The sequence below is a fragment of the Chanodichthys erythropterus genome, chromosome 11 (assembly GCF_024489055.1).
Source record: "Chanodichthys erythropterus isolate Z2021 chromosome 11, ASM2448905v1, whole genome shotgun sequence".
NCBI classification, from domain to species: Eukaryota; Metazoa; Chordata; class Actinopteri; order Cypriniformes; family Xenocyprididae; genus Chanodichthys; species Chanodichthys erythropterus.
Window position 1 is genome coordinate 33164256 of NC_090231.1, and position 23010 is coordinate 33187265.

Below are 23010 nucleotides of genomic sequence, written 5' to 3' on the forward strand. Positions count from 1 at the left end.
GCAGATCCAGACGTCCTGCCCTTGTGTAATGCCTTGAACATGGGCTGGCATATGCAAATTTGGGGGTGTACATATTAATACGTAACAGTCGGTGTTATGTTGAGATTCGCCTGTTCTTCTGAGGTCTTTTAAATAAATTAGATTTACATAAGAAGGAGGAAACAATGAGGTGCGTCCTAATTCGTGTACTTATGCACTATTCTATGACGTTTTTAAGTATAAATAGTGCAAGTAGTGCGTTCACACTGAAAATTCCAAAATGAAAAAGTACACATTAAATGGCCGGATGATGCACTAAATTAACGGAAAAAGCGAAGGCTGCCTCCGAAAACCTAGGTAGCTGTCTTGCTGCCTCGCTGTCTTATAAAAGAATGACTTGTACAGCAGCGTTTGTGCATGAAGGTACCTCACGAAACTGATTTCGGACAGACTTCTGAGGCAGTGTAACAGTTCAATGATCTACAGCAATATAGCGCAAGCTTTGGTGAGAACTAAACAAAGATTTAATTATTACAGTAGTAATTTCTCGATAGAAATGATATCAAAATTAAAATATGTTGATCAAAATCGTACATTTACACACAAACTGAGCAGCAAACGCAACTTTCGGACGCCATCTTTATTTTTCTAGCTCAACTGTCACAGAATGGAAAGCACAGGATTGTGGGATATCAAAGGCAGCTAAGGATAGATCCATGCTTCCTTCAAAAATCGCTCTGAGGAAGGTATCTCATTAGAGAGGAAGTGAAGCTAACATTGGATTCGGACGTGCCTTGATGCCTCACTACCTTGAAATGTGTCCTCAGAAGGCAGCATTTTCCAGTTTTCGGACGCAGCCGAAGTGTGGAATATTGGACACTTCATGAACTCAACTGTCGCAGCTTTAATAACGTAGCGGAGGGGGAGGGGCTGCCAGACTCCGATGTTAAATGACAAAATAACCTTATACAATTCACGCACTACATGGATGAGTACGTTACATAGTGCATAAGTGCATAGTGTATAGTGCGTCGTTTGGGACGCAATTAATGGTGTTTGAGACCCACTGTATGTCATTTCCATGTAGGCCTACTGAACTCTTGTTATTCAACTATGCCAAGGTAAATTCAATTTTCCATTCTTTATGGAAAATATATTATGTAAATATTCCTAATATATAATATAAGCATATTTTCTTTGGGCTGCTCATAATCAATTTTCTTTATGGTATGCAAAGAGTCTGCACAGAAGCAGCGCAGGAATGATGCTCTTGACTCGTCCTCTAATCTCTTTGCATTAGCCACAGCGCTTAAACTGAGCAGCTAGCTAACAGCAACAAACAGCATCCGAGACGTAAGTCTGGAGCTTTCGTCAAACGCAAACTCAATAACCAGGGCTAAAATGGCCTCTTTAGGAGAACCTGTGCGTCTGGAAAGAGGTAAGCCGCTCACTGAAACAGTTTCTGCTGAATGTAATGCTTAGGAGGGTTGTGTAAATCACGCTTTTTGCTCTTAACACCCCGCTGTCACTTCATGAGGATGGATTAGTGGACGACAGCGCGCTAGCTCCCTCCCATTCATTGTATAAAATCATTCATAATATTCAATAAACACCACGACATCAAGGAAAACATAAAATGTGAAGTATGAACATTTGTTTCTGTCGTTAAAGTGCGTGTTTACGATCATTGAAAGCAAAACACGAGGCTAGCTGTCAGAGGCACTAATCTTTTGTTAGCATGGTCTCTCCAGGTCAGGGTTTAGTATTAGAGATCAGTGCTTTTGATTGTTTCTTGTGCTTAAGTACAGTCTTTCAGGGACATCCTTATAGACTGCATTTTATTTGTAGTCCATTTGACAGTTTAAAGGGCTTTAAATTGTGAAGAGTGAATGTAGGCTAGTAGCCAACTTGGCGATTAGCAAAAGCGCTGATTTATGATGATAATCAGAGGTCTAACTTATTGTTATTTTGATATTCTTATCTGTGTCTCTGTGTCTGTCACTGCAAAGTTAGTTGTTGTATTTTTAGTTCTGTGGCTGAAGCTGAGAACTATGCAGTGTATTTAAAGATGTATTTCATTATGTTGTTTTTCAGAGTGATTAACAATGGATATTCCTTCTTAGCTGTAGAGAAGTTTAATAGCAGTAACGTTATATGCAAAACACGCGTATGTGTATATATAAGTAAATTATTTATTTATTTATGTATATATATATATATATATATATATAAGTAAGAAAATAAATAAATAAATAATCAGGGCAAACAGTTATTTGTTTTTATAGAAGGAAAAGTAACCATGAGCATTTGATGTTATTTATTAGGCATAGTTGTTTAGCCAAACACAACATCTCCAGATGGCTTGATGCAAATGTTTATCCATGGTCTTGGTCTTGCCCTCACTGCTTTGCATATGTTCTTATACAGACATATCTCGTGCTATTGAGCTGCTGGACAAGCTCCAGAGAACAGGGGAAGTGCCTCCCCAGAAGCTGCAGGCACTGCAGAGAGTTTTGCAGAGTGAATTCTGCAATGCTGTACGGGAGGTAAGTGTGCCAGCCTCACATTCATGCATTCAAATTAAATTAAGTCCTTGTGTAATCTTTTAGCCCGTGAGTGTAAAAAGTGGAGACTGTTTTGCCCTATCCATCTGTGCAGAAATTTTTGTTACTGACTCTAGAAAATCTGGTTCATATTCAAACTAGGGATGTTAATTTACATACATTCCCATAATTGATTGTTGTTTTTAATTAACAATCAATTAGTTGATTAATCATTAACCTTTTACTGATACTAAGTTATCATGTTACTTAACCACTTTTTTGGCAAACACAATATAGGCTTGGTGTCCTTTTAAAGCTTAGAAGCTTGGCTTTACAGTGAATATAGGGAATATGACCATCACTAAACAAGTGCTTTTAAATTTGCTGACACATTAGAAGTGCTCTTTTTTTTTTTATAGCATGAAAAATAATGGCTTTACATGAAAATGTGATCTGTAAAATCATAGTAAATAATAGATAGATTTGTGTTATATATCGTTGAAAAGGTCTCAACTAGCAGAATACAAGCATATGTTTCAGTTAGAGACCAGACCATACTAAGTATTTTTATTAAAGGGATAGTTCGCCCAAAAATGAAAATTTGATGTTTATCTGCTTACCCCCAGGGCATCCAAGATGTAGGTGACTTTGTTTCTTCAGTAGAACACAAATGATGATTTTTAACTCCAACCGTTGCAGTCTCAGTCGTATAATGCATGGCAATGGTAACAAAATCTAAGAGTAAACAAAAAACATGCACAGACAAATCCAAATTAAACCCTGCGGCTCGACACATTGATGTCCTAAGTCACGAAACGATTGGTTTGTAAGAGAAACCAAATAGTATTTATATCTTTTTCTTTTTTTTTTACCTCTAATACACCACTATGACCGACTGCCTTGAGCGCGCACACAGCATCCGGTGCGTGAGGTGTGTACGCGACTAGCGTAGTTTAAACATGGTGCCTGTAGTACAACAGTTGTTATACAAATGGAAGTAAACCACTAAAAAACATAGTTTTATTACATCAACTTTTTTCATTTTATTTTGTTACTTTTCGTAAGGGCAGCTTTACAAATAAAAAGGACACATACAAAGGTCTTGTTCACATACCTCAGTTGGATGTGGAAAAACCATAGGCACAGCTGATGGTTTAAGTCATACGTGATCCTCTCCTGGGTATGTAAAATCATCAGAGAGAACGTAATTTTTAGTTTTAAGTCAGTTTGAACAATCCGGATAAGCGCAAGTAAGCACCATTTTAATTAGCCATCATACCTGCGTAAACAATGAGTGATGTATACGCGTGACAGATCACTTCCGGCGCTTGCGTAAACTACGGCAGTCGCGTACACACCTCGCGCAGATGTCGTGCGTGCGCTCAAGGCAGTTGGACATAGTGGTGTATTAGAGGTAAAAAATTATATAAATACTGTTCTGTTTCTCGCACAAACCGATCGTTTCGTGTCTTGGGACATCAGTGTGTCGTCACAAGCCACAGGGTTTAATTTGGATTTGTCTGTGCATGTTTTTTTACTTCATGCATTATACGACTGACAGACTACAACGGTTGGAGTTAAAAATCATCATTCGTGTTCTACTGAAGAAACAAAGTCACCTACATCTTGAAAATCACAGCTGACACACAAGTAAACCATATACACATGATGCTTTTGTGCCATGTTTTTGTTTGTAATTTCCCAAAACATTAGTAAAACCATAGTAGATCACATGTCTTTGGGCTCATTCGAGATCACCTGCTCTACACAATCACAACATAAGACACTGCGTAGATCATGGTGACATGACATGCTGCTTGGCTATGCACCATAGAATAGGAGCACATGGCTAAAACAGCGCTGGAAGATTATCACTCATCAATCAGGATCTTATTACTTATTGTTTGTTCTATGTACTTTTATTGTGGCTTTTACACAAGTAGTTCTTATGTTCAGTAAAAGATCTTTACATTTTTTTTTTTTTTTTTTTTTTTTTGAGACACTTTTTTTTTTTTTTTTTACACTTTTAGACATGTTAGTTATGTTTAGAAATAAACGGCTAGCTTACCTAATCCATTGCATGGCTTGAACTACGGCGCACTCGCTTCATTTTTCCTTGTGTGTCTGCTACACGTGTTTTGTGCATGAGTCACACGCACCTCAAAACTACGCACTCTAATGATGACCTTGCTTTCATTTTTTTAAATTAAATTATCTACAATTAATAGATTCTCAATTAATCGTTAACATCCCTAATTCAGATATTTTTTATTATATTTTAAAAAGTATATAATTTCTTAGAGATTTGACGTTTCAGAGGTGATGCAAGGATTGCTCATGAAACACAATAACATGGTGTCTTTATTTTTTTTACTTCAAAATGGTTAATTTTTGATAAAAATTGTGATACACTGTGGCACTTTGCTCACTACCTTGTTTAGAGTTGGGACAGTAAGACTTGACTTTTAATTTGTCACATTAAAGGGTTAGTTCACCCAAAAATGAAAATTCTGTCATTAATTACTCAGCCTCATGTCGTTCCACTCCCGTAAGACCGTCATTCATCTTCGGAACATAAATTAAGATATTTTTGATAAAATCCGATGGCTTAGTGAGGCCTGCATCACCAGCAATAACAATCCCTTTTTCAATGCCCAGAAAGCTACTAAAAAGTTATTTAAAACAGTTCATGTGACTACAGTGGTTCAACCTTAATATTACAGCGTGACAAGAATACTTTTTGTGCACAAAATAACAAAATAGCGACTTTATTCCACAATATCTAGTGATAGGCAATTTCAAAACACTACTTCATGAAGCTCGAAGATTAACGAGTCGTTTTGAAACTTCAGTAGTTAACGTGACATTTTAGCAGTATGATACACGCTCTGAACCGCTGATTTCAAAGATTTTTAAAGCTTCATGAAGCAGTCTTTTGAAAGCTCCCGTCACTAGATATTGTTGAATAAAGTTGAATATATATATATATATATAATTATTATTATTTATTATTATTATTATATATATATATATATATATTTTTTTTTTTTTTTTTGGTGCACAAAAAGTGTTCTAATTGCATTATAATATTAAGGTTGAACCACTGTAGTCACATGAACTTTTAAATATGTCTTTTGTAGCTTTCTGGGCATTGAAAAAGGGAGTGTTATTGCTGGCAATGCAGGCCTTTATTGAGGCATTGGATTTTATAAAAAATATCTTTATTTGTGTTCCGAAGATAAATGAAGGTCTTACGGGTGTGGAACGACATGAGGGCGAGTAATTAATGGCATAATTTTCATTTTTGGGTGAACTAACCCTTTAATGACACACATTCACTAAGTGTGCATGTACACTACACACATTTATCTGTGAAATCTGCGTACGAACATTTTCACCTTTGACCAGTTTTACCTTGTACTAAAATGTATTGAAAAAATGTAGGAAAACTGAAACCACACATGTGCAAAATCATACTCTGGGTGGCCTTATATGTTAAAATTAATATGTTATATATACACTGAAAGAGTAAGGGAAGCTCTGTTATAGCTCAAGCTATAAGGTTTTTCTGTTACAACTCAGATATGCATGTGTACAGCTGGCTAATGAGAGGTTGGTAATCTGGGTCTTTGTGTTTGAACTAGTTTTGAGGCGAGCGCATCTTTAGAAAGTGTCATGTTTGCTGAGAGTGACAAAAGGCTGTAAAGGAAAGGTTGTGTGGAAAGCCCTTACACTGTGTTCCAAATTATTATGCAAGTGACATATCAGTGGGATTAATAAACATTGAGATTGTAGTTTTTCAAGGAAAGTGTTTTGTTTTAGTTCTCATAACATTTTTTTTTTTTTTTTTTTAAGATTACTGGTATCAATCTCAGACAGGTTTGTTAAATAGTTTGCCAGGTCTACTTGGGTAAATGGAAAACCTTTTTTAAAGAGGTTGTTCCACATTACCAAGAAAGTCACTGTTGGAGATTATCAAACTATCATAAGATTTGTGAGTAATTTACAGCACAAGAGAATTCGGTCCGATAAAGGCTTATTAAGGAAAGTTTCTGTCAAACAAGTTAATTGTATTAAAAGGGCAGCTATAAAAAAGCCAGTGTTGAGCAGCAGACAAGTATTTGAATCTGCTGGTGTCTCTGGAGTCTCAAGAACCTCTCCATGCAGGCTGGCAGTCGTGCGTAAAGATGCATTTTAGCCACCTCTAGCCACAACTGCCAGCCGCCTTAAGAGGTTCTTGAGTCCTGTTTGCTGTTTTTTTTTTTTTTTTTTATAGCTGTCCTTTTAATAAAATTTGTTTGACAGAAACGTTCCTTATTAAGCCTGTATCTGACTGAGTTCTATTGTGCTGTAAATTGCTCAAAAATCTTATGATAAATCGATAATTTCCATTGTTTTCACACAATATAATTTGTTTCCATACCTTTTGCAAGACATTGCACCATTTCATGCTTTTCATCTTCAGACAGATCTTTCATCCTTCCCATATTGCATCAGAACTGTGACTTGCTTAGGCAAATGGAAACCCTACTTAAAGAGGCTGTTCCACATTATTAAGGAGACCTGGCAAACTAGTTAACAAACCAGACTGATATTTGGGCTGCATGATATTGGAAAAAACTGACATTGCGAAATTTTGTTTTTCTGTGATATATATTGCGATATGAAAAAATAATTCACCAGATGACTTGCATAGCTCTATTTGGAAAGAATGAATGATTCTAGGATGTTTGGGGTGATTTAGGTGAGTGAAGTGAGTGAATAAGAATAAGAAAATGATGAACAAATTACAAGCATGGATAAATATAATAGAACAAAGATACAAATGAAATAAATAGTGCTTTATATTTTCCAGGTAAGTAACAGTATTCAGGTACAGAAATTTAATAATCAAATGTAAAATAACATTGCATAGTCTCACTGTATAAATTTAAACATAATCAATTTGTTAACTACAAAAGTGATTTTTCTCTTTGTCTTTTGTTGTTTAACATTCATGACACAGAAAGCGGCAGGGGCTTCTGTCACTTTAAGACCGAATGCACTGCGCGGATACATAATACTGTTACGCATCCAGCTTTCTTTCTCAATTGTTTCGCTCACCTAATCCATAATCAATTGTTTACAATGATAGTTGATCTTTAACAAATTTTTGGGGCAATTTTTTGCATGTGTGTGTCTGTTCAGGCACAAACAGATGCAGAAGAAAACGGCATTTGGTGTTCACGTGACACTGCGCGGCTCTGTGTGTGTGCGTGCGAATGCGCGCACAGAAAACAGCCACATGTTCAGAATTGAGGCATCTTCGTGCGCTCAAATGGTTTAAAATCTCTTGAATGTTTAAACTGACAGGACCTAAAACACATTCAAATGATAAACTTTCAACTTTGCAATTAATCAGAGAATCAAGTTCGTTTTGAACCGTGGTGTCCCTATGGCGATCCCTATACTAGACATTGCACATGCTGCAGATGCGCACAACTTAGTTTCGATGCTAAAACGATATATGGTGCAGCCCTAATTGATATCAGCGATCTAAAAAAAGATATGGTGAAATAAAACAAACACTTTCTTTGAAAAACTAAAATCTGAAAGTTAACTGTACTAAAATCACACTGATACGTCATTTGCGTAATAGTTTGGAACAGTGTATATGGAGGTGGTTTGGACATGTTTTATGCAAATGACTAACCTTGGGTATGTGGCCACTTATTTAGAATACTAGAACAATGTTAAGATCAAATTCATGTGCATATGAATGTGATGAACATGGTGGAGATGCTGGAAAAATAAAACAGCAAAGGTTGATGCAGGTACCAAAGAATGACATAGACAAGCAAATTAAAAAAAAAAAAAAAAATAATTCATCCTCATCACCAACCCCTTTTTCATGGCTAAGTACTCAGCTTATTTACTCAAGCAGTCCTCATGACTGAAAATGCTCTCATCACCAATGCTTATGATAATGTGCTGATTGGTGTAGTACATGGGTAGTTATTGTAAAGCAGAAGGACTGAATACTGGATATTGATTCTGATGTCCACAAATAGCATCCATCCATTTGTCTGTTTCAGACTGGGCATAAAACTAGTGTTCTGTTGCCCATGTAGTGATTCTAAGACTGTTGGCACTTCACTGGTCTCCTCCCTGCTGCTTGTTCATCTGTCGTGCTCACTGAAGACTCTGAAGTCTCAGCACAAGTGATGCTCGCAGCAGAGATGCTGTTCTATGCCTTGCGTAGAATAAAGCAGGGGGGTTCTGAAGCAAAGATTTGTGGCAAGATTTGAAGAGGCTCTGTAAAAATCAGTTTATAAAGATAAGCATACTCCTAATAGTGTCTAAGAGTCTAGGCACTCATCTTAAATGGTTTTGTTCATTTATAAACTGTATTTTCAGTTTTCAGCAACAATCCAAGAGGTGAATTTTAGTGTTCCCATTTCTGTGCGTGCTCCGAGATGGGGCAGAATGTGAATAATCAAAGTAGCCTATATTGTGGTCTTTGGATATGCGCCTAAACGGTCATATAGCCTATGCGCAAAAATGTCGAAATGCCGTATCCTCGTAAACAGTCGGTAATGTCTTAAGTGAATGTAAACAGTTGAGAATGAAAACATGTGTAACAGTATGTTAGATCTGTACAGTTCTTAAAGTGACAGCAGCCTAATACATTTGCTGCAGTCATTAATGTTAATCAAACAACAAAAGACAAAAATAAAATCACTCACTGCTCTTAAATTTTTTTTTTTTTGTAGTTTTAATAAGGATTAGTCTATATTTAACGTATACAGCAGTGTTATATTACATTTGATTATCCAACTTCTGTTAGTTTTTTTGCATTAAATTGATCAATCAGCCAATTAATGATGTAATGTGGATGACTAATTATTTATTACTAGTAAAAACCATTGTAATTTTTTATAGTTATAGTTTTATAAAATGGGTTCTAGCCCTTTTTATAGTCTCAACAGTTTTTTTTTTGTTTGTTTTTTTCTCCTTACTATTGAGTGTGTGTAAAAAATGCATCATTAGTTCACTGAAAGTCAAGGAAAGTTTAACTTGCATCTGGGCCGTCACTTATCTGTTCTTACACAGTCTTAATAAACCCAGTCTCTGGATGGACATGTTTTGTGACTCCAAGGCCAGTTTTTCTCCAGAAATGCTTATTTAGGTTGTCGCATGCGATGGTGCTTGAGTTATGTGCTGTAAGCTTTGTAACCCATGCATAGATTGGTTGATTAGTGACTTCATCTCTTAAACATTTACATTTTGCACTGAACCTCTGAATGCTTGCTTGATTCTCAGATAAAACGCATGACTCGCAGTTGAATGCTGAGGCATGTGGGTGGAATAACGGGCTAGAATCGAAGAAGGAATAGAGTTTTAACATGTGTTAAAGCATTAAGAGCAAGCCATGTAAAGAGATTGATTTGATACTGTATCCTCTTAATGGTGTGGCTTTCCAGTCACCGATTACAGTCGGTCTAATACACAGTTGCTCCGTTAATGGTGGCTGTCCACTGAAGATCTGATACAAACTAATGTGATGAATTTAAACTGCTTTTTAAGGGTGAATTACGATTCACAAGTAATTTAATTTGTAACTAAACTGAGAGGGATCTGGGAAACTGCCTCAGGTTCTGGAAATCTGGCTCAAATTGTATGTCTGTGATTGTTTACCTGGTAGTTTATCAGAGTGAGTCCATAGAGGTTGTACTTAATACTGTATTTGTGAAATTCCAGCATTTTTCTGTGTCATTTTCAGGTATATGAGCATGTGTATGAGACGGTGGACATAAATAGCAGCCCGGAGGTGAGGGCGAATGCAACAGCAAAGGTAAGATGCTGTACCTCCTAATCGAACATTAAATCCACTCGTAACTATTTTTAGCATGAACATTGACAGGCAGTCAATCTCATTATCTGATTGGCTTGGTTGTAATGCTTTCTTTAACACCACACTGTTGGCCTAAAAATATATGAGCAACTTATAAGAGCAACTACCATTTGCATTTTATACTGCTGTTCAAAAGTTTGGGATCGGTAAGATTTTTACTGTTTTTAAAAGAGGTCTCTTAGGCTTACGCACACGCACGCGCACGCACACACACACACACACACACACACACACACACACACACACACACACACACACACTCGCGCGCGCGCGCGCACACACACACACACACACACACACACACACACACACACACACACACACACACACACGCACACAAAAAGGAATATTGTGAAATATTATTACAATTAAAAATAACTGTTTTCTGTTTTATATATTTTTTTAAAATGTAATTTTATTTCTGTAATGCAAAGCTGAATTTTCAGCATCATTACTCCAGTCATTTATTTGAAATAGAAAGCTTTTGTAACATTATACGATACTGTTCAAATGTTTGAGTTCTGTAAGAATTTTTTATTTTTGAAAATAAATTGAAGCATTTAATACTTTTATTCAGTAAGGATGCATTAAATCGATCAAAAGTGACAGTGAAGATATTTATGTTGTTACAAAAGATTCTATTTTTAAATAAATGCTGTTCTTTTGAACTTTCTATTGAACGGTAGTGTATATAAGTAATTTTATACAATATGTGTATATATACACTACCATTTAACTACCATGTTAAGATTTTTAAAAGTTTTTGAAACGACTCTCTTATGTTCACCAAGCCAACCTTTGAACAGAAATACAGAAAAAAAAACAATTTTATGTGTTTTCTATTAATATATTATTAATTCTCAGCAACAATATTACTTCACTCTTCAGTGTCACATGATCCTCCAGAAATCCTTATATGATTTTTTTTGTACTAAAGACACATTTATTATTATCAGTGTTAAAAAAAATTTTGTGTAAATTCACACTTCCCTTTACACAAGGCAAATTCTGTAAATGGTCACCCATAAGTGGTTGATTTACTGCCATCTTCACTTCGTTCCCAGGCTACAGTGGCTGCATTTGCAGCCAGTGAGGGTCATTCTCACCCCCGTGTGGTGGAGCTCCCAAAAACCGAGGAGGGACTGGGGTTTAACATCATGGGTGGGAAGGAACAAAACTCACCCATCTACATCTCCCGTATCATTCCTGGAGGCATCGCTGATCGTCACGGCGGCCTTAAGAGAGGGGACCAGCTGCTTTCCGTTAATGGAGTGGTACGTATATACCTAATGCCTTGAAGACCCACATGATTCACAATAACACTTTAGCTTAACAGATAATTTATTTATTTATTTATTTATTTATTTTGGTAATTTTATTAAAGTCTGTATAATAATAGATTTATTAAAGGGTTAGTTCACCCAAAAATGAAAATTCTGTCATTAATTACACACCCTCATGTCATTCTAAACCCGTAAGACCTTTGTTCATCTTCAGAACACAAATTAAGATATTTTTTGATGAAATCCGAGAGGTTTTTTTTATCCTCCATTGAAAGCAACAAAATTACCACAATGTCCAGAATAGTAAAAACATCATTAAAATAGTCCACATGACTGCAGTGGTTCAACCTTAATGTTAAGAAGCGATGAGAATACTTTGTGTGCAAAAACGAAACAAAAATAACGACTTTATTCAACATATTCGTCTCTCCCTGTCATTCTGCTACACTATTTTCGTTGCAGCACTTCCAGATTCTACGTCCGAACGGCAGCTCAGTATTGGCTGAAGCTGTTCACGTGAGCAGCACAAGGCATGTGTGTGATGCTGATGCAGGAGCCGGCCAATAATGAGCCGGCGTTCGGGCGTAAACATGGAAATGCAGCACTGCGCCAACTGCATAACAGACTGACAGAACAGGAAAAATTGTTGAATAAAGTCGTTATTTTTTTCGTTTTGCGCACAAAAAGTATTCTCTCTGCATCATAACATTAAGTTTGAACCACTGCAGTCGCGTTGACTATTTTAACGATGTTTTTACTACTTTTCTGGACATTGAATGTGGTAAAAACGTTGCAGTCTATCGGAGGTCAGACAGCTCTCGGATTTTATCTTAATTTGTGTTCCGTAGATGAACGAAGGTCTTATGGTTGTGGAACGACATGAAGGTGAATAATTAATTAACATAATTTTCATTTTTGGGTGAACTAACCATTTAAATAGTTTGTGATAGACTTTATTATGGGAAAAGCCTCAAAGTATGTTTACATTCATGGGAATGGTTGAGCTTCGCCAAACTGAAGTGTGATTTAATCCATGTACTTTCTGGATGAAGTCGAGCTATAATCACATTATCTTGGGGAAAAAAAAAAGACCGGTGCTATTTTAGGCATTTACGTGACATTTTAAAAAGATGAGTTATTTCTTGTCTTATTGAAATTGACCTTTTAAAGTGTATGTCTTTCAGAGTGTAGAAGGAGAACACCATGAGAAAGCTGTGGAGCTGTTGAAGGCTGCTCAGGGTACAGTGAAGCTGGTGGTACGGTACACCCCTAAGGTCCTGGAAGAGATGGAGTCGCGCTTTGAGAAGCTGAGGTCTGCCAAACGCCGGCAACAGAACAATTTCCCCCAGTAGGGCGTCTTGCCTGTGCCCCCCAACCCAACCCGCCCCTCCCATCTCTCTCTCTCTCTCTCTCTCTCTCTCTGTCATTGTCTTTAATTCTTCTGCCATCTGTCTTCTTCGTTCACACTCACTCACCCCCTTTCTCCAGCCAGGGATTAGCCACATGTTTGGCACTCCTTTTTGTGAAATTTTCTAAATCCTCACCTCCTGAACAGTTTTTTAACAGTCTTTTCACAGTCTTTTCACATACTTCTTTCTCATAGCATGAACACTACCACATGGGCTCTGGATGTTGTCACGTAGACATCACATACATGCACTATTGGTGCATTACTAAGAATGTACTGTCATTTGGGATGTTGATTAGTCAGATATGCAAGGGGACCATTGCAATGTTCAAATCCTGAGGTGATCTGAATGAAACTTCAAAAAGTGCCTCGAGATTTAAAAAAAAAAAAATAAAAAAAAAAAATGTCTGCAGCCTTCTCAGTATGTCCCATCATAGGCTGTTTTATGGTCCAAGCTCAAAATGAGTGAACACTACCATCTTGTTAAAATGCTAAAAGTGTAAAAGTTTCGAAAAGAACAGTGTATCATTGAGTAAAGGGTTTATGTTGTATTATTTTCCTATTTGCTTTTCTTACTGTTTGCCACAGAAAAAAAAAAGAGGAAAAGTTCACCAGAAATGTTAAAATCTCACTTTGAATCTCCGGAGCGTTAAATGGCAGAGCGGTGCCATGAGCATCCCATCAGAATTGCTGTTTGCTTCAAACACAAAATGTCAGCTGTAAATATACTCCAGTACGAAAAATGCCAGACTCATCCTACTTACTGACCCAAACTGATTGACTCTCACATCATGTTTACAGTTACATGAGATTTTTTTTCTATTTTCTTTTATGAATAGAAAAAATGCTGTGAAAATTCAGTAATTGATATATCAGCTCTATTGAGTAAACAAATCCATTGTTATCAACAAAAACAGAGAAAATGAACCATTTGGGTTTGTTTAGGCTCATTTTCTTGACATAAAACATGTTACATATGGTAATGATTATGCCATTTAAACAGTTTTTATTGAAAATATTGTGAAAGTGTTTACAAATGATTCAAGCAAACAACAGTTCAGAGGGGATTTTTGTGGCACTGTTTGGGTGTTAGATAAATAGAAAATTGAAAATAAAACATTTTTGTATCATATGCCCCTTAAAACACAGAAACGCAATGAAGCCGTCACTAGCTCTTATTCCAGCTCACATTCCTGTTTTTATTTGTACGATTTTAATTTAAAACCTTACAGCAGAAACACTGTTTAAAACCGTAGTGGGAGTTTTTTGTTTTTTTTGGCTTTGTTGTATCGCCAGTTGTTTCATTACACTTTCTGAATGTTAATGTGGCACTTGCCTTTCAGTCAGCTGTGGGTCCATATGTTACACCCAGTACATGCTGATTATTACAAAGACCTGCATCATGTTTTAGAATCAATTCACTTAAATGGTTATATTAGCATATCATGAGGTAGCAAACAGCAATGAATGCATAAATGAATGTTAAAGAATGTCAAGCTTATTCACCATTCATTATATGAGAGACATGTCTAAATGAAGCTCAAGTGAAATTAAGTCAATCAATTGGTGCTGTCATTTGTGCTTGTCCTATTTTTATTTTTTATTTTAAACCTGATCAGTCTTTTTTTCTGAAAAGTCAATAATTCATTCATTCACCCATATCAATTTCAGACTTTATGGGGAAAGAGATGCAGATCTGCAGCTGAAATGTTTAAGTTTTATCAATTCTTTCCCAGAAACCTCAGTGGCTAAATAAGCTATCCCATTACATTCACTACTTAAAGTGTTAGTTCACCCAAAAATGAAATTTCTGTCATTAATTACTCCCCCTCATGTTGTTCCACACCTGTAAGACCTTTGTTCATCTTCAAAACACAAAATATATTTTTGATGAAATCCAAGATTTTTTTTTTTTTTTTTTTTTTAAACATTTATCTCGCATAGAAAGCAACGAAATTACCACATTCAAGGTTAGGAAAAGTAGTAAAAACACCATTTAAAATAGTCAACGTGACTAAAGTGGTTCAACCTTAAGTGATGAGAATACTTTTTGTGCACAAAAATAACGACTTTTTTCAACTATTTCCTCTGCATCCTGTCATTCTCATATGCAGTTTACTTTGAAGACGCATTGCAGAGCTTCCATGTTCTACGTCAGAACGCCGACTCTGTATTGGCCGGCTCCTGCGTCAGCATCACGCGCATCGTGGTGCTCACATGAACAGTCGACCAATACTGAGCTGGCGTTCAGACGTAAACACGAAAGGGCTGCACTGCGTCAACTGCGTAGGAGACTGCCAGGGTAAAGACAAAATTGTTGAATAAAGTAATTTGTTTTGTTTTTTGCGCACACAAATATTCACATCGCTTTAACAGTAAGGTTGAACCACTGCAGTCATGGACTATTTTAACGACGTCTTTACTACTACTCTGGACCATGAATGTGGTAATTTCGCTTTCTATGGGAGATTTAAAAAAAAAAGAAAAAAAAATCCCAGATTTTATCAGAAATATCTTAATTTGTATTCTGAAGATGAATGAAGGTCTTACGGGTTTGGAACGACATGAGGGTGAGTAATAAATGACATTTATTTCTGGGTGAACTAAACCTTTAAGCTTCAGCTCCATTTGTTCATGTTATAGCCAAATTAGGGATTTAATTGACAACATGTTCATGTTTTTGTTAAATCTTGATTTGTCAAGATTCATGTCTTAAAGTAGCTTCACACTGCACTTTCTCTTTGTACTCATTTTCACATGTTAAAAAATGCAACACACTTGATGTATTTTTAACCTCAAATGCAGGTATTTTCAGCGTCTGACAAGCTTGGAAAAAAACAGTCTATTTTTCTCAGTCTCTCTCATAAAATATTTAACGTGTCTAATTATAGAGGCCCATGACTCACCCCGAGCTGTGAGATACGTAGGTGTTTTGGGGGTGAGAGATAAAAGGGAGGTCTGATGTCTTGCATGAAAGAATCATTTGTGTTATTGACAAAAAAGAAGCATCAAGAATCAAGCGATCCCTTTCTTTCTGTGGTGCATTATGTGCTCAGGTTGGTTCTTTCTACACTCATGAATTTTAAAGCATCATGTATCACAAGAGCAATAATAAAACATGATCCAATTCCTGTCATCATCTCAAACAGGTTACTCACTCCCCATTAATATTTGGGTTTGTCCACAGGGGGGGCTGACTAACTTTTTTATAACCATTTTCTTTTGATATTTTATCCATTTTTGATAAACTGATTTTCTTTTTTTTTCCAGGAATGTTTTATATTGATTTATGTTGGCCACATTCTCCCTGTGATTCAAGTAACAAGACCAAACTTGCATCCTTTCAGGGAGCTCTTTCAGTGTCTGGTCAGCTAGGTTTTTTTTTTTTTTGGACTGTTTTTGAGTACCTGTTTTATTGTATTTTTTGACATTTCTGTCCTGCTGTATTGTTACATTCATGTGGATGTACAAAGACTGATCAAAGTGATTTGTTTTGAGGATAAAGAGTTTAAATATACTGTGGGTTTAAATCTTTTGTCTATGTTTGCTGCTTTCTTTTTTACCTATTTGCATGCATGAAAGAAAATGGGGTGTTTATTTTTTATTTTAAGTAAAAAAAAAAATTAAAAAATAGGTGTAGTAATTTCATTCACAGGCAACTTAGCCAGACCATCACGCATTTACCTAAACACTAGAGGGCGCTGCAGGACAACAGTTATTTTTGGTTGCTGATCTCAGGCTTTTTGCACTGAGCGTGTGTCTCAATCAGCTCCCTAGTTCAGTAGTAAGGGCACTGATCAGGGTATCGGCCAGATTCACTTTCATTATATACTGATTCACGACCTAGGGAGCTGATTGAGACACGGTGAAAATTTTGATCAGAACGATAAATATAACTGCAGCTTAATTTTTTTCAAAACATTCATCAATGATTGTAATGTTATATAAACCCTCAGTAACTGAAAACAAAGGTTAAAAAGAGCAAACAACATGGAATCACAACATCATACACATGAGTCTTGTGCCGTAAAGTGATGTCGCACAGTCACAGACCAATAAACACCCTCGAGGGATTTGTCAGCCCAATTTAGTTTCTTGTCAACATTGTCATCGACCGTGTTCCGTCTGTATCAGGTTGCATCGTTAAGACGGGACTGCACGTCACTAACACTGAAAGCCTTACTGATTAATAACACTTATATAAAAACAATCCCTCTTCTGACAAGGTGTATAGAGAGTGTGAACTGTGTTAATGAAGAAAAAATAGGCCTGCTGACTTTATTAATGAATGGATGTGTCATTCAAGCGCACCCTGTGTTTTTCATTCGGGTACAACTACATCCGGTGCTGAAGTCAGTGGCTCCATTGAAGGATGGTTAAAAAAAAAAAAAAAAAACTTAGTTCCCCCAAAATTAAATTTCTGTCATTAAGTAGTTCACCCTCATGTTGTTCCACACCTGTAAGACCTTCATTAATCTTTGGAAACCAAATTAAGATATTTTTGATGAAATCCGATGGCTTAGTGAGGCCTCCATTGACAGCAAGATAATTAACACTTTCAATGCCCAGAAAGCTACTAAAGACATTTAAAACAGTTCATGTGACTACAGTGGTTCAACCTTAATGTTATGAAGTGACGAGAATACTTTTTGTGCACCAAAAAACAAAATAATGACTTCAATATCTAGTGATGGGCGACTTCAAAACACTGCTTCATGAAGCTTTACAAATCTTTTGTTTTGAATCAATGGTTCGGAGCATGTATTAAAAGTGCTAAAGAGGATGTTTTGTTTTATACATTTGTGCAATATTACTTGAAACTGTCTTTACTGATAAAAGACTATTTATTAGGTGCACTGAAAGGAATAATATTAATATACATCATCTGTGCACGAGGTAGGGCCTTAAAAACATCAGCCAATCATTTACGCGATCATCACGTAAACGATTGGCCCTCTGGCTTGTCCACACTCCACAGGCGCCGCATGCAATGTTTTTGTCAGGAGACAGGAGTAACAACTGCAGATTATGAGTTACCTGCGGTGAGTCTGACATAATGAATCCACTAACACGACACAGTGAATGCCGGTGGTAAACACTCGTGTTCCAGTACTCGTGCACGAGATTTGGGAGGCGTTCCTTCGAAGGAGGGGGGTTGTTCTTACGCATGCGCTCATTTCAAAAACTCAGTAACAGTCTTTGGTTTCTCAGTCGACGAAAAGATCCTCTTTAGCACCTTTAAACTGCCAAAGTCACGTGAACCATTGAAATTTCGAAAGGTTTGAAACACTTAAGCCTAATTTACTGAAATCACGTGACTTTGGCAGTTTGATACACGCTCCAAACCACTGATTTGAAACTAAAGATTCGTAAATCTTCATGAAGCAGTGTTTTGAAATCACCAATCACTAGATATTGTTGAATAAAGTCATTATTTTATTGGCGTACAAAAAGTATTATCGTCGCTTCATAACATCAAGGTTGAACCACTGTAGTCACATGAATATGTCAGAAAGTACTAAAGACATATTTAAAAGTGTTATCTTGCTATCAGTGGAGGCCTCACTGAGCCATCGGATTTCATCATAAATATCTGTGTGAAACGACATGAGGGTGAGTAAATAATGACAGAAATTTCATTTTTGGCTGAACTAACCCTTTAATTGGAACGTTAGCAAAACGTTCTTAGAACATATTTTTGTCAGCGGGATATTATAAAAATAACTAATATTGTTTGTAATATTTGGGCTAGTAATAAAATCAGCTTATGTATGAACAATGAAATAAGTGTATGTGTGCACAAGGACAGAGACACAGCTGCTTTACTTCAATATGGAACAGGTCTTCATGGCATGTCTGGGACTCATTTCAAACATTTCATCCTCTCAAACCTGCCACCAGACTGCCACTGGAGAAAATTCCAGAACAAAGCCATGCAGTCCATCGGCTCTCACGGATCATACCACTGAGTTGACGCTTCCAGATGGACTGTATGCGGGCTTTGTTGCATTAATTCCAACAGCATGTAGATTGTGGGACATACTTTGAACCGCGTGCCTAAAGAATGCATTTGATAGCCGCGCCATCACTCGTACAGACAGGAGAGTGCGTCATCATGGTGTACGGAAACTTAGACACCTATCTGCCGCTCTCAGTGTGACTGTGCTTTCTCAGGTAATTAGTGTCTGCACAGGTGACGCATTTTAACATGTCGTAGTTCAAAGTAAACCATAGGAATTCCTAGAGAAATGTAACTAAAGATTATTATTTATTTTATTATTTTATTTTATTTTACAAGACAAATATAAGACATTGTAATACACATCAGAAAATAAAAACAAAGAGTGTAACCAAAGATTATTGCGTGTGTGTTGAGAAAAATTCCATTCCGCCAAAATGCAAATGAGTAATATAATTAGGCCTAAGAGTGTTTAAATGGAAACCTGACAATAACAATGAGCTTCATGAAAACTCTTTATTTAGCATGTAATGTAACATTACAATGTGAAGAGAAAATGCTAGACCCTACAGCAGAGATCTTAAACACAGTCAAATGAAATGAAATAAAATGAACCCAAGCAATAAAGAAAGGAAAATCACACCGAAGCACAAACCATGGGATGTGAGTGAGAAACGGGGAGCACAAACAAATGAAGAAAACCACTAAAATATTTCTTGGCGGTCATTTGATCATGGACATGTCATAGGGATCAGTTTCAGGACAGTGTCACAGTTTCTCCAAACCCACTACGTCTCTCTCATTTCTTGATGTCTTCTTTTGTGATTTGAGCTGCGATGAAGTGAAAGAACCATTATTAGATTACATCCTGCGTTTACATAGAAAAAAAGAAAAAGGCTACCACTGTAGAATTACCTATGGCTCCGTGAGACCTCCATAGCCAGCAATGACATTTCCTCTCTCAAGATCCATAAAGGTACTAAAAACATATTTAAATCAGTTCATGTGAGTACAGTGGTTCAATATTAATATTATAAAGCGATGAGAATATTTTTGGTGTGCCAAAAAAAACTAAATATAGTGTTTTTATAGCCTATATAGTGATGGCCGATTTCAAAACACTGCTTCATGAAGCTTCAGAGTGTTATGAATCGTTTGTGTCGAATCAGCGGTTTGGAGCGCCAAAGTCACGTGATTTCAGCAATCTGAATTATGATTCGATACGCTGATTCATAATGCTCCAAAGCTTCCTGAAGCAGTGTTTTGAAATCGGCCATCACTATATAAGAAAAAATATTCTCGTCGCTTTATAATATTAATATTGAGCCACTGTACTCACATGAACTGATTTAAATATGTTTTTAGTACATGAATGGATCTTGAGAGAGGAAGTGTCATTGCTAGCTATGGAGGCCTCAATGAGCCATCGGATTTCAACAAAAATATCTTAATTTGTGTTCCAAAGATGAACGAAGGTCTTACGGGTGTGGAACGGCATGATGGTGAGTAATTAATGACAGAATTTTCATTTTTGGGTGAACTAACCCTTTAAATGATGTTTAAAACAATTCATTATACATCTGAGTGATCTACAACAAACCTGCATGCATTTCAGAGATTCTGTCTTCAAATTGTATGAACCCATTTTTGTCAGATTTATCATACAACTCTATTGGACATTGTGAGTTAAGAAGTTTTATGTTTTATGAATTATTCTTTAAAAACGTTTAGATAGATACTGTGGAAATGTTCAGTGTCCAATAAGTATATAATATCTTAAGAGACGAAAAAACATGGATTAGTGCACCTGTTGAATTTAGATATACACATCTGTTCAAAAGGATGGTGTCAGCAAAATTTTATTAAACTTATGTTTTTTTCTAATGTATTTTTAAAGAAATTAATACTTTTATTCAGCAAAGGCACATAACATTGATCAAAAATGACAGTAAAATTTGTTATTGTTATTTGACAACATTATTTGTATTTTTTGATCAAATAAATGCAGAATTGTTGAGTTTCTTTCAAAAAACACTAAAAAAAAATCATACAGAGCCCAAACTTTTGATCAAAGGGTGTACTTCAACAGTATGTGCAACACTAATATTAGTTCTGTCAGTATTTGGTGGCACACAGACCATCTCATTTCTTTAATTGTGCTTCCTTGTGTCCTTTCCTCACATCACATTTACTTTCTCCATCTCAACACTCAAGGGAAAGATTCAAGGATCAGATGCAAGGACATAGGCATAATAGCAACATATGGTTGCACTTTATTTTACATTACGTTAGGGTGACCAGATTTCTCATGGTGGAATACGGGACGAGTGCGCAATATGACCATGATATAAGAAATTTTATTTCACTATATATATATATATATATATATATATATATATATATATATATATATATATATATATATATATACACTGCCCTCCAAGAGTTTGAAAACACCCCTGGAAAAGTCTGGTTTTGGACGATATCACCATAAATCCTTATAATTTTTTGGTGCAAATACATTACAGTAACGACATTATCCAGCAATAATAATTTTCATGTGTTCATTTCATTTCATTACATAATAATGGCAGTATATACATGTCAAAGTCAGACATGCCCCTTTGCCAGCTGTGATGCCTGGTTACTGGTTTAAACTTGGCCCAGGTTTGTAAAAGATTTTTGGGTCAGCACACCTTAATAGATTAAACAATTGATTGCCAATTAAGTTTAGAATACAATGAAATAATTAGAACCCAGTTTAGGTCAGATAGCTGCTAATGCTGGATATTTTGATGAATCAAAAATTTAAGTTTTTTTCTATGTATAAACTGTTTATGTAATAAAATGTGTTTTTATAATTTGTGTTGTCCCTTACCAGTGCAAAATTATCACAAATTAAAAAGGATTCATGCCAATATTGTCCAAAACCCCACTTTTCTAGGGCGTTTCCAAACTTTTGGAGGGCAGTGTAGATATAAATATTTGTTATATATTGTTATATAAAAAGAAATTTACAAACAAGTTACAAACAATACAACAAATACGACAGAGATTAAACTTGTTTTTTCACATTTGAATATACTGACAAATATTTAATTAGGCTACTGTCCCTTTAAGACCGAATCCATGGATGTAATATAGGCTACTGACACATTTCCTGTTTTTACCCACCTGTTTACGTCCACTTAACCGACTGTATTTACGTGAGATACTCCACACGATGGACATTTTGAAAAACTATGTGTGCATTTGACCATTCAGGCGCGAGGAGAACTGATCGCGCGAAAGAGAGAGAGAGTGCGTGAGATAGAGGCTTCTGGTCTGTGTTATTCAGCGTGATTCCGCCTATCCCGCCTTCACTAATCGATAACGAATTGTGATTGAATGGTAACTTTGTTCTATGACGAATTGATTAGGCTGTTCTTGTGTGACAGAACTCCATCACCCAGTTGAAAGATGAAATACGGGACAAAACATTTTTTTTTTTCTTAATAAGTCGGGACACTAAAAATAGAGCTGAAATACGGGACTGTCCCGGGAAAAACGGGACGTCTGGTCACCCTAAATTACGTACACTTACAGTGTACTTACCTAAGAAAGTACTGGGTAATATTAGGTAGCATGGGGTTAGGTTAAGGTTAGGTTTAGGTTTAGTGGTATAGGTTCAGGGTTAGTACCTAATTATTACCCAGTTATTGCAATTACTATAACAAGTACATAGTATGTACAAGGGTAACAGGACCTTTAGAGAATAGATATGTCCTTCATGATGGCGGAGTTTGATCAATTTCAGTATTGAGAAGCACACAGACAGGTTGAGACAGTCGGGTGTTTTGTTAATGAAAGTGCAGGCAGTGTGGGTGTGATGGCAACACATGGGGCACCGTCATGCTTACCTTGGACACATTTCACACAGAGCAAACCTGAGCTTACTGTTTACT

General features: G+C 36.3%; 2 protein-coding genes across 3 annotated transcripts in view; one reads left to right on the forward strand and one right to left on the reverse strand.

Annotated features, from left to right (window-relative positions):
• Positions 1 to 1276: 1276 nt before the first annotated feature.
• lin7c (lin-7 homolog C (C. elegans)) lies at positions 1277 to 16671 on the forward strand. Its single transcript, XM_067400795.1, has 5 exons — positions 1277 to 1417; positions 2407 to 2525; positions 10285 to 10356; positions 11481 to 11690; positions 12884 to 16671. Exons 1-5 carry the CDS (start codon positions 1381 to 1383, stop codon positions 13049 to 13051), a joined length of 606 nt encoding a protein of 201 aa, XP_067256896.1. The 5' UTR covers positions 1277 to 1380; the 3' UTR covers positions 13052 to 16671.
• Positions 16672 to 19602: 2931 nt separating this feature from the next.
• Positions 19603 to 23010, reverse strand: part of mybpc3 (myosin binding protein C3) — a 42177-nt gene continuing 38769 nt past the window's right edge. For both annotated transcript variants that reach the window (XM_067399478.1, XM_067399477.1), the window contains one exon: positions 19603 to 19897. In XM_067399478.1, coding sequence (XP_067255579.1) covers positions 19866 to 19897 — 32 coding nt within the window. In that variant the 3' untranslated portion in view covers positions 19603 to 19865. The remainder of the gene's footprint in view (positions 19898 to 23010) is intronic.